This window comes from Pan troglodytes, chromosome 5 (assembly GCF_028858775.2).
Source record: "Pan troglodytes isolate AG18354 chromosome 5, NHGRI_mPanTro3-v2.0_pri, whole genome shotgun sequence".
NCBI classification, from domain to species: Eukaryota; Metazoa; Chordata; class Mammalia; order Primates; family Hominidae; genus Pan; species Pan troglodytes.
This window is the reverse complement of record NC_072403.2, coordinates 141336221-141349079: the sequence shown is the minus strand read 5'-3', so window position 1 is coordinate 141349079 and position 12859 is coordinate 141336221. Positions and strand designations below refer to the sequence as shown.

Below are 12859 nucleotides of genomic sequence, written 5' to 3'. Positions count from 1 at the left end.
CAATCATTAAAAAGTCAGGAAACAACAGGTGCTGGAGAGGATGTGGAGAAATAGGAACACTTTTACACTGTTGGTGGGACTGTAAACTAGTTCAACCATTGTGGAAGTCAGTGTGGCGATTCCTCAGGGATCTAGAACTAGAAATACCATTTGACCCAGCCATCCCATTACTGGGTATATACCCAAGTGACTATAAATCATGCTGCTATAAAGACACATGCACACGTATGTTTATTGTGGCATTATTCACAATAGCAAAGACTTGGAACCAACCCAAATGTCCAACAATGATAGACTGGATTAAGAAAATGTGGCACATATACACCATGGAATACTATGCAGCCATAAAAAATGATGAGTTCATATCCTTTGTAGGGACATGGATCAAATTGGAAACCATCATTCTCAGTAAACTATCGCAAGAACAAAAAACCAAACACCGCATATTCTCACTCATAGGTGGGAATTGAACAATGAGATCACATGGACACAGGAAGGGGAATATCACACTCTGGGGACTGTGGTGGGGAGGGGGGAGGGGGGAAGGATAGCATTGGGAGATATACCTAATGCTAGATGACGAGTTAGTGGGTGCAGCGCACCAGCATGGCACATGTATACATATGTAACTAACCTGCACAATGTGCACATGTACCCTAAAACTTAAAGTATAATTAAAAAAAAAAAAAAAAAAGAAAATACAAAAAAAAAAAAAAAAAAAGAAGTTTACCAAAGAAACGCTTAGGGAAAAGTTGGTGTTTGTTTGTGAGTAGCAGAATATTAATGTGGGCTTCACTGTCTTTCATGTATTGAAAGAATTTTACAGACAACCTTCCATGTTAAATTTTGTTGAAGATTATTGACAAAACCATTTTAAACAATGAATGGGTCACGCTTTCAAACTATCCTCAATTTCATGTTGACAAGTCCACGATGTCAAAAAGAAACAAAGAGTTGGAAGTTAAGACTTTTAGAGGGATAACATTTTGGGGCTACTTTCTTCTGTGAAACTCTAGAGATGTAGAGAAAGAAATGTGAAGTGTACTCTGCTAGGATTTGGGTCCTAGAAACGTATGTATATCCTTTAAATGGAAAATAACACAAACTCCTTAGCACTTAATGGTTTTTGAGCTGCTGTTATGACATGTTAACTTTGCAGGTATTTAAAGTATGTTTTATAGTTTTAATTTAATAAAATTGCTTTAGGCTTGGGTGATAAGTGGGCTCTAAGATTTTTATGCTGAGAAATCCTCTACTTCTAGCTAAATATTTTATATCCTGTATTCATTTTTAGATAAAAATGTTTATTCTCTACACATGCTTAGTATGATAGGATGTTAAATATTTTCAAATTCCTATTCATTCTACCCTCTATCTTATAATTGAGGTCATGTATTAGGAACTTTCCTCCTGGACTATCTCGACCCCTTGTTCTCCTTCTCTCTTGAAGCAGAATCATTAAATCCCATAGGTTTCCAGTTGAAGCACTTGTAGGATCCTATGTGTCAATTAAAAAAAAAATCCTGTAAGAGATAAAACCTAGGCTGGGGTTCTAATTTTGTTATAAACATAAATAGAGTGAATTCATGCTCAGCAAGACCTGAAACTTAATCAGTTTGGGGAAAGCTCTCTTTAGGAAAAAAAAATTATAACAATGAGGTACTCACAGACACAAAAAAACCCCTCGACATGAAGGAACATTGGAGTGGAAACTTAACTGATTGTAGCCAAAATCTCTTACCTTTGCAAATTTTATAAAAACATATGACTATGCAAAGGTACTGCTAGTATACCTCCCAGGGCCTTGAAAAATGCCTATGCAAATGCCGGCAGGGACTTGAAGATTCATTAGTTTTGTGGTAATTCCACCTCTGAGCATAATCGTTTCAAACCTGCTCCACATCATCCACATGATAATAGAATATTATGCAATAAAATCGAAGCTTTTATTATGCACAGGACAGACCCTGGGAGAGTTCTCATCTCAACTAACCTGACAGTGCATCCTTTGCAGTCACCTTCTTTTTCTCGGAAATTCCACAAACCTATAGGTTTGTTGTCAAAGTATGTTTCTCCCATGCAGCCAGTGAATGTAATCACACGTACAGCATCAGCCTTCTGCAGAAAGAAATACCGTATTTGCTAGAATTTGGAATTTCACAAATAATCTTGGTTTATCCATGAGAGTTATTATCAGCAGAAGCTAAAGTTATCATTATCCATTCTTTCTGATATTTTGGCATATGTACATATTCATCTTTTCATCATATTCTATCCGTATCCTTAGAGCTACTACAGGATGGGTCAACAACAGGGGAAAAGCTCAACTATTTAATCCACGAATGCTGATTACTTTTTGCTATACCAGTTTTCATCATCAGTAAATAAACACTTCCTAGCTTCTAACTTTAGGTGAGCTGCTGACCTTCTCCACAATTCTATTCTTTTGTCTGTAATGTGGAATTTTTGTGAGAATAAAGTTAGATAATTTATTTATGATACCAATCTCAGTGCCTGATATACATAAGGTGTTCAATAAATGCTAGTGCTCCTACATAATTTTCTTTGGGCAAATTTGGGCCATGCATAACCAAAGCTTTTTCCCCTGAGATCAGAAGAAAGGGGACACGCTGATGACATAGAAGAGATTTTTTAAAAGCACTTGTATAAATCACTCTATGGTAGTGCTGCTGTAAATTTTTTAATTTCTGTTCACAGCCAAGAAGATTTCGAGTTCAAGGGAATAAAGAAAAAGTAAGCAACTTTGTAGGAAATGAGACCACGTTGGTGTCGTTTGCTTGTATACACAGCACAGGGCCTGGAGTCAAATAGAGAATCGACAAATAATCTGATCAAATTCAATCCTGGTGTCATTTTCACAGGAAAAGTCTTAGGCTTGATACACAATCATGAAGAAAGAGAATGACCTGGTCCCTCCTAGAGAAGTTTGTTGTAAATTGAAACAACTGTTTTGGCATTGACATATTACAAATGTTTTGGTAAATGACAGATCACATATATGATGGTGCTTCCATAAAATTATAATACTGTATTTTTACTGTACCTTGTTTATGTTTAGGTACACAAATACTTACCATTGAGTTACAACTGCCTACAGCATTCAGTGGAGGAACATGCTGTACAGGCTGTAGCCTTGGAGCAGTAGGCTATACCATAAAGCCTAGGTGTGTAGTAGGCTGTACCATCTAGATCTGTGCAAGTACTGTACACTTTATGATGTTTGCACATTGAGGAAATTGCCTAATTCCAACTTTCTCAGAATGTATTCTTGTCATTGAGTGACACATGACTGTACTATATTCTGGTGCCTACAACTTTAAAAACTCTGTGCCAAAGTGAACCCATATTTACTCAGATTATCTGGGAAAAACATGCATTGACTCATTTGGTTTTTAGAACACACATAAGAAAACAGTTACTGAATAGTTAAAATTTTAAATAGTAAAATCAGTTACTGAATAGTTAAAAGCATAGACTGTACAGTACTTGCACAAATCTAGATGGTATAGCCTACTACACACCTAGGCTCTATGGTATAGCCTACTGCTATGGTTTTAGGTTAAACCCATCAACATGTACATTTCCCACTGCTGTGACCATGTATTGCACAGCCGCATAGAAAGATTGTTGATCGGAGCCCCTGACTTGCACATTGGAGTCGTCCTTGCAATGCTCTGTCATCAGTCTGAACCTCTTAATTTTCTAGAGATTGATTATCCTACTTGTGAATTCTGCTTGCTTTTTGCTTCTTCTCGCATCCTGAAAAGCTATATTTGAGAGATTTTCCTGCTCATTTGAATCCTCATGAGCAAGTTCATTTAGTTGTTTTCAGCTTTTGGTTCATATTCTGGTGTGGCAGTAGCCTTGAAATTCTTGGCCAAAATGATTTCCTAAGGTTTGCTATAGATTTCATTTGTTCATGTTTTCTTTCTTTTTCTGAGACTGATAGAATACTGTTTTTGTGCCAATTACATTTGCATAATAATTATTAAGGTACAATTTAAGGTGTGACTACCACATCTCAGCTATTTGCCATATATTTTATACACACACTCTATGGTAGTGTGTGTCTCACTATTCATTGTGGCAGTGAAGCAAGATGTTGAGAGTGAAGACCACTGTGCCTATTAACCTATGTTCAAATCCCAGCTCTGCTAATTACTGTGTGACCATGGTCAAGACATTTAACATCTCTCTTCTTCAGATTCCTTAACTACAGAATGAGAATATTAGTATCTACCTTGCTATAGTGTGAATGTTTGTGTCCCTCCCAAAATTCGTATGTTAAAATCCTACCTGCCAAAGTGATGGTATTAGGAGGCAGGGCATTTGAGAGGTGAGTTTTAGATGGTGAGGGGCAGGGCCTTCATGAATGAAATTAGTGCCCTTATAAAATAGGTCTAAAGGAGCTTGTTCACTCTTTCTACTATGTGAGAACAGCAAGAAGCCTCCTTCTATGAAAAACTGGCTCTCACTAAACACCAAATCTGCCAGTACCTTGATCTCAGACTTCTTAGCTTCAAGAATTGTGAGAAATAAATGTTTGTTTATTTATAAACTACCCAGTTTCATGGTATTTTTCTTATAGCAGCCCTAATGGACTAAGACATACTTTTTGGGGTTGTTGTAAAAATTAAACAAGTTAATTCATGTAAATTACTGAGAACATTACTTAGCATATAGGAAGAGTTATAAGAATATTAAAAAATGTATTATTGTATCCTACAATATGCAAGCAAGGTAGATATTTTTATCATTCTTTTCTAGTTGAGATAACCAAAGCCCAAGGGGTTAAGTGACTTGTCTAAGGTTATATTTTAGCAAGTGGAAGAGGAGGAAATCCAACCTGGATTTGATTTCAAAATTCATGGCTTTTGTGCTACTGTGTGCTATCCCTATATTTATCTATCTGTGAAGGAGAGAAAGTTGATAATATGACTATATATTACTATGTACCATATACATTTATATGAAGTTCTAAGAAACGAGGATAACTTCAGCGTGTGGTTTTGGAATAAATTCTCATACTTTAGAGTCACATCTCGTACTCAAAGTAAATAAAATAACCTCATTCTATATGAAGGTTGAGTCCTCATAAATTTGGGGTCACCCTGGCTTTTCACATTTTCTGACTAATCTCATCTCAGGATGATTCTGACAAGCCCAGGATTATCCATTATATTTGGTTGTGCTCCTGCATCTCACCCATAGTGGTTTCCCAACACCTAATTCCATTTAATCAACACAAGCTTCTTTAAAAGGCAGGCATTCTGCAATTTGAAATGCGCAAGGACTGTCATGAAGCAATTATGAATATTAAGTGCATCATCCTATAAGAATAAGAGCAACTTGAAAACTTTAAAAACCAGATTATGTTTTGAAAGCTTATAGCTCCTGTGATATTTCCCAAAGTATTCATAAATCTTTTAATTAGATGTGAGTATGAACTTTATAGCACTTCATATCTATAAATCATAAATCGATTCAGAAGATGAGGTATACTTAAACACTTTGCTCTTGAGGCAACTAAAACAAGAATATACAAAAAACTGATGCCACAGATAAAGACAAAACAACAGCTGTTTAAATAAAAACACATAGGCTTAAAAATATTGTGTTTCCAGGTTGAATCTTCAAAGAAGAAAATTCTTACTCAAAGTAAATTCATGTTTTCATGAATGCAAGTTAAGTAAAACGTGATCAAGTTTTACAGAGCTTTATCATACCTTCTCCTGAAGTAATTATGTCAGGAGATGTCAACAAAGATGAAATAAACAGGAGGAGGATGAACACATTACCTTTAATTTCCCAGTCAGGCCACCAACAAACAGCATTGCATTTGCATCCACATCTAGAATCGTGTACCCTGGAGGAGACGTCGAATGGTGTGTGCTGGGCACAATGCTGGCTTTGGGTCCATCCAGGGCTCTCACAGAAATAGTTCCATTTCTCCCAGTTCTTCAAGGGTACGTGTTGAAGTGAAGGGGAGGAACATACAGAAAATGAAATATGCATCACATTTCTGGTAATTCCAGATTTAAAAGATATAAAATGCAGAGACTTGTTTTTAAGAATTTAAGAGAAAACTGGCTGTTTAGTTTCTAACATTCCAAATTCATTAGATCTCGAATCAATACTCAGAGTCTGATCTTGGCTCAACACTTACATCAGTTTCAACCAGAACCAGTGAGCACCAGGTCCTGATTCTGTGTGTGTTCATTGACATGAAATGACACAGCAGCAGTTAACTGATGGAATTGCTATTGGTTAAGTGGAAAGCCTTTTTCCTATGGCTTACATAATAATTTACTATTTACCAACACATACAATTTATGCAAGTTTATATTACTTTATTCAGCATTTTGTCTAATTTAATTCAGCTAGTGGACCCCAAATGAGCCACCCTTTCATATCATAAGCTGCATGATTTCCCCTAAAATTCTTTATAATATCTTGGATCCCAGTTTGTTGAAGTAGTCTTCCTAGAATGGTATATCTTTTATTGTTTGGCACAGCATCTTAATGTATCCAGTACAATATCCACCCTTCAGATTTCAGTGTACAAATTGCATAGAAGTTCACTTTTAAATTCAATTAACAGAATTTTGAAAGCTATTATCATTTTATTTCATTTTCTTTTTTAAGTGATTGATTTCCATGAGCTGTTAAATATGAAAATCTGGTCTCTCTTTTGAGACAAGCAGTCATAACAAAACTTCGATGTCATATTTCTCTGCCTGCTGTCTCACTTTGGTAATCTTTTTTCTTTGAGGATGCAATGTTAAGTGAAATACATGGTAACAAAAGAATGAATTTATCAAATAAGGTTCACCTTCTTTAACAGAATGTATCTTTTCTGAAAGAAGAACTGCACTTTATGAGTATAAATGTCCTTAAACCCAGTTAAGTACTTAATTCCCTCAACACCACCAAACACGCAAGCACTCTGTCACTCTCTCTCACACATGCACACACACTTTTGCTGAAAAACTTCCTTAAAAAGAACTAAAAATATTGCTTCTCATTTTTTTTTATAACTTTTTTTTTTAAGAGATGAAGTCTTGCTATGTTGCCCAGGCTGGACTGCAGTGGTTATTCACAGGCATGATCATCATGGACCACAGCCTTGAATTCCTGGGCTGAAGTGATCCTCCTGCCTCAGCCTCCCAAGTAGCTGGGACTACAGCACATGCCATTGCACATGGCTCTTTCTTTTAAACTTTTTATTATGGAAAAAATTAAGTATCTACAAACAGCATGAAACTCTATGTATCACCCAGAGTCAACAATTAACCAGTTCTTTTAAGTCTTCTCTGTCTCTGATCAGCTTCATGTCTAGCCCTAGGCCCTTAACCATACCTTTCAACTGTTAGCTGCTTTGGGTTTAACAGGGAGTTGAGAATTGGGAAAACAAGAAGAGAAAATGGGAGGGAAGTGCTGAAGACAGGGATAGTTCTATAAGTAATCTATATGGTACTAGACGTTGATAATTGCATTAAAGCTCCAAAGATAGAATAACTGAATCAGTTCTCAGTTACTTCCCATTTTAAGTAGGGTGGACCTGGTATGTTACATAAGAATTTCAGTGTTTTGAAACTGCATTTTTCTATGGTGGCTATGTAGACTAAAGGAGGAGCTGTGTACAACAAAGACAAGCAATAATGGTGCTCTTATGCTTTGGCTTGTATTGCATAAGAATAAGTGGCAGTACTTTCTTCAGGCAAAATAGGAAGCCTGAAACAGCGACACCCCCAAATTCCTACCAGACACAAGATGAAGGGGTCAGAAATGGAGTTGTTCCTCTGGTCAATACCTGGAAGGTTTGTCAGTTCCTAAGAAGTATGACAAACATACCCACTCCCAGACATGTATATAATTCATACACATGTGTCTACATGCATACACAGTTACCTTATTGAAATGGAAATAGGAGTTTTCTTATAAACTGGGAAACTACTTCAAAATTCTATCATTTAATTATCTTAATCTTTATTAAGTTGGTTACCTTGATGCTACGATACGGTACCAATATGAGTCATCAATAGTCAAATCTGGGTACTCTACACGTCCAACTCCAGATCCAACATCCCAGAGGAAGCTGACTTTGCCTTTACGCATTTCTATAGCCAGAAAGTCAATCTAGTTCAGAGAAATACAAAAACAAGAGATATCAGATATAAAGCACCTTTAAAGAGGAGACCAGCAGAGCGTTTTTCAATAAGCGCCATTTGCAGACATGTGAAATGATTAGGAGCTTCATGATAATACTTGTCAAATAATATTATTATTATACATTATTAAAATAATATTTTATTTTTATATCCTTAAAGCAAAAAAAAAAAGTCCATAATGCTCAGGCATGTTTGTTAATTTTACCAATTCTAATTAAGTCTAATTTTGAGACCAAAGCCTTTCTCACTCTGATACTTGTGGTAAAGATAAAAACAAATATTTAAATTCAGAATCCATTATTATTTTCACCAAGGACACTGACATTTTTGAGGGGGCAGCTATGATTTTATTTCCCAAATTGACCCAGAATTCCTTACCCAAATGGCAAATATTGACTTATGCCATGAATGATTTGTTAAGAAGTCATATTCATTTTGGAAGATCCCCATGCATGCAAAGTCAAATAGTTGAAATGGAAGAAATTAGAACTTTATGGGTGGGCTTTTGTAGATATAATCTGTGTTATTTCAGTTCAGGTCATAAATTCAACACAAATTAGAAGAGTTTCCATTGGTAAAAAAAATAGTACGCACTTTGCTATTTTCATTTCATTAACGGAAGAGTTTATTGTAATTTAGTTTGAACAGTAAATAAGATAAATAAATAAGAAGTAAATAAAATAGCTTTATTCTCATTAGCATTCTTAAATCGCTGGATCTGAAAGTATAATTTAACAGAAATGATGGTATACTGACAAATGAAAGTAAATGTGACTAAACACTGTAGTTTTCTTCCTTTCATTTGACTTCTAACTTAATTTGACTCTTCAGAATTTTGTAAGGTAAGACGTTGAGGTTTTCAAATCTGAAAGCCTACGTTAGACCATTTGGGGACCATATACATTTGGGGATTCTATACATTTTCAGATTAACCTCTAGCTATACACATACAGCAGCCTAATGAAAAGTTGAATATTAGACTTACAAATTTGGCACTTCCAAGATAAAAGAGGAGGTTATCAGCAACAGCTGTCTTTACGTTGACAACAATATTATTGTAACTTCCTTTCTTGATTTCTGGTTTGTATGTTCGAATGCAGTCACCTCCTGAAGACACAGATACTTTGATCTTTAAGAAAAACAAGATACAAAGAACCAAGAGTAAATCTCTCAGAAAGTTTGAAGTAGCTTCCATACAACCACAAAGCCATCATCGTTTCTTCTTTGAAGTTATTTTCTATCATCAAATACTATCATTAAACACCCATATGCAGACACCATTATACTCATTAATGAGGGCACAGAAGAGCAGTTTTCCACTAGAATTTTGACTATGAGCTGTTCACAGTTCCATGTCCTGTTAGCATACTATTTTTTGAAGCATGCAACTAACAAACTTCTAACGTCATACATTTCTCCATTATCAATATGGGAACATTTTAGGCAGGTGATTTTACATGGAGCTAACGAGAATGATCTTCATTAAGGTTGTTTAATGAAATTTTACAATTGAAATTTCAGTGGTTTTGGTATCACTTAAACTAAGAAACTATTTTTCTTTTAGTTTTCAAGAGGAAATTACCAACCCTCCTATACTCTTACAGTTGAAAGAGGACAAATAGATTTTGTTCTAGATGTTCTAACAATAAGAAGAATATTAATCATTCTACTCAGAACATACATTTCAGAATAAATTGTACCTTTTCATGAAGTTGTCAGGAAATGAAATGGAAATAATTTCCAATGGCTATCACTACTAATGTATTTAACAGCTCCCTTTTCTTTTGAATAATACCTTAAAAATTACTATAAATTGCTAAAAAAGGAATGCCTATATGAATAGAGTAATACTGTTCATACCAATTTTTACTTACATTTAGAGAGCCTTCCTTCAATCATAAATAACACTAGTTGATTATTTGATTTAATTTCTGTAGGGTCAGTTGGAAAATCACCATCAAAGGGTTACTTTCAGGATAGCAAAATAGTTGCTTGGACTCAGAGAGAATCTGTAACTTTGCTCATTGATAGTGCTCCAGAAGGAGGCAGAGAGAGGGGAAGATGTAAAATCTCTCTTTGCCATTTGTTCAAATGCCCTCTTGGCCTTCACTAGCAGTGAATTTCCATTTTTTCATTTCTTCTAGCATTTTGTGCTACTCATGTAATTTGCACATTTGGAAGAAAACTAACTAGCATCATCATTACCTCCATGAAAGGGCTGTGCAGACTCCCAACAAGATAGCCTAGAAACCAAAATAGCCTCCATATGATCATGACACCAGGAGGTGTCTCCAAGAGCCTCATTTGTGTTTGAGTATGGGCAGAACTGTGGCCCTTCTCCAAGGGTCATGCAAGTATACTGCAAAGGTTGGGTGCCAAATTGGTTGGATTCAAAAGAGAAGGCTAAAGAGGGATTTTTGCAATAGGTAAATTCATATAGATTTGAGACCTTCTGGTGATACAGAAGATCTGTTACGTCTCCCACAGACCGCATAAGTCATTTATTTGTTTATTGTTGTTGCCTCACCTGATCTGCTAATCAAATTGTATCTCCATGAAGAGGAAACTGTGTTCTGGAGAGAAACAGGGGCTGTTTCCTCCACCACCCAGAGGAGGGTGACTGCTGGAGTCCTGAGTGTGGTGGCCTGGGGCTGGACATTCCAGGAAGCCTACTGCTTATACCACTTTCTTATTCTTGCCTTCCCCAAAAAGGTGGGGCCAGCCTGCCAACTGCTGGGTGCAGGACTCAGGGCCAACTATGGTCCTCAGAGTGTTTGTTCTGTGTCCTAGGGAGACAGTCTTCTGGATAGGGTGGTTTTCAGTTGGGAAGTTAGTTCCTGCTTCACAAATCATGGAATTTCCCTTCTACATACAGTGTTGAGAGTAGGTGAGTGAAAATGAATTGCAAAACAATGGAGGTAGGAAATGTACAATTTTTACTTGGATGTTAATATGGCAAAGCAGATGAGCAATGGGACTTGGCAAAGGGTGTTCTGTGATACAATGGCAGCTATACCAAGGGTCATCCAAGGGATTAGAGATAAAAAGAGAGAAGCAAGAGAAAGACAGCACAGTAGAGGGCAGGTGGGAAAAATATGGTCTTCAGATATTTTTAATGTTCAGGAAAGGGTGTCAGATATAGTGATTTTTTAGCAAGTTGCTGAAAGTGAACCAAAATCATTATCAGAGAAGACCTTGGCATTGAGAAAATTTAATATCTGAGGCAGGCTATAAGTACCATTGACATCATAAGAGGATCAAAGTGAACAAGAAATCAAGATCTGACTGGAATTCATGAGTAGAACTGAATAGCATAGTGCGTTATCCCTGGCAGACAATCATATCCAATTCTGAATGGGGCTGAATTAGTAGTCAAAGCGACGGTATGTAGCTTACTTCATTTTTATTTAATAAATGCTTTATAGCTTGGCCCTATGGCTGTATTATGGCTAGTTTAATTCCTAATAAATCAGTTTTGTTTAAAAAACACAATTGAGGCTGGGTGTGATGGCTCACATCTGTAATCCCAGCACTTTGGGAGGCTGAGATGGGCGGATCATGAGGTCAGGAGATCCAGACCATCCTGGCCAACATGGTGAAACCCTGTCTCTACTAAAAATACAAAAATTAGCTGGCCATGGTGGTGGCATGTGCCTGTAGTCCCAGCTACTCAGGAGGCGGAGTCAGGGGAATTGCTTGAACCCAAGAGGCAGAGGTTGCAGTGAGCTGAGATCGTGCCACTGTACTCCAGCCTGGGTGACAGAGTGAGACTCCATGTCAAAACAAAACAAAACAAAACAAAACAAACAACACAATTGAATAATATCCCTCAGTTATTATTTAGAGAAGAGATGACTCAATATAAATGTAATATGTGATCATTTGGTCACAGAATGAATTTCAGTCATTGCTTAGGTAAGCCTGGTAAAAAAAAACGGGATTCCATGATTAGTGTGTTGAAAAGGGGGTTGCCAAAGTGTAACAGACAGAGCCGGGTGCAGTGGCTCACGCCTGTAATCCCAGCACTTTGGGAGGCCAAGGCAGGCGGATCACGAGGTCAAGAGATTGAGACAATCCTGGCCAACATGGTGAAGCCCTGTATCAATTAAAAATACAAAAACAATTAGCTGGGCGTGGTGACATGTGCCTGTAGTCCCAGCTACTCAGGAGGCTGAGGCAGGAGAATTGCTTAAACCTGGGAGGCGGAGGCTGCAGTGAGCTGAGATTGCTCCACTGCACTCCAGCCTGGCCACAGAGTGAGATTCCATCTCAAAAAAAAAAAAAAAAAAAAAAAAAGTGTAGCAGACAGAGCAGCAGCACTAAAATCTAACTGCTCTGAGAACTCCAAGTCTAAGAGAGAAGCCATTTTAAAACTGAGTATCTAATGTCACTAGAGGTTACAACCAATCTATTGTATAGAATACATATCTAACAAATACGATTCTTGAAGCAAAATGATGTTGTTATACCCAATATGCCGGCAATTAATCCTACAGAGTAACTGCTATGGTTTGAATGTGTCCAACAAAATTCATGTGCTTGAAATTTAATCCTCAGTGCAACAGTGTTGGGAGGGGGGCCTTTTGGGAAGTGTTTCGGTCATGAAGGCTCTGTCTTCATGAATGAATTGATGCCACTATTAAAAAGGCTTACAGGGGTGAGAGCTC

General features: G+C 36.9%; 1 protein-coding gene across 5 annotated transcripts in view; it reads right to left on the bottom strand.

The window, feature by feature from the left end:
• Positions 1 to 12859, bottom strand: part of LAMA2 (laminin subunit alpha 2) — a 634923-nt gene that overhangs the window by 60325 nt on the left and 561739 nt on the right. For all 5 annotated transcript variants that reach the window (XM_016956287.4, XM_054686299.2, XM_054686300.2 and 2 more), the window contains 4 exons: positions 9178 to 9321; positions 8027 to 8160; positions 5820 to 5979; positions 1994 to 2118 (listed from right to left, as the gene is read on the bottom strand). In XM_016956287.4, the coding sequence (XP_016811776.1) occupies positions 1994 to 2118; positions 5820 to 5979; positions 8027 to 8160; positions 9178 to 9321 (563 nt within the window). The remainder of the gene's footprint in view (positions 1 to 1993; positions 2119 to 5819; positions 5980 to 8026; positions 8161 to 9177; positions 9322 to 12859) is intronic.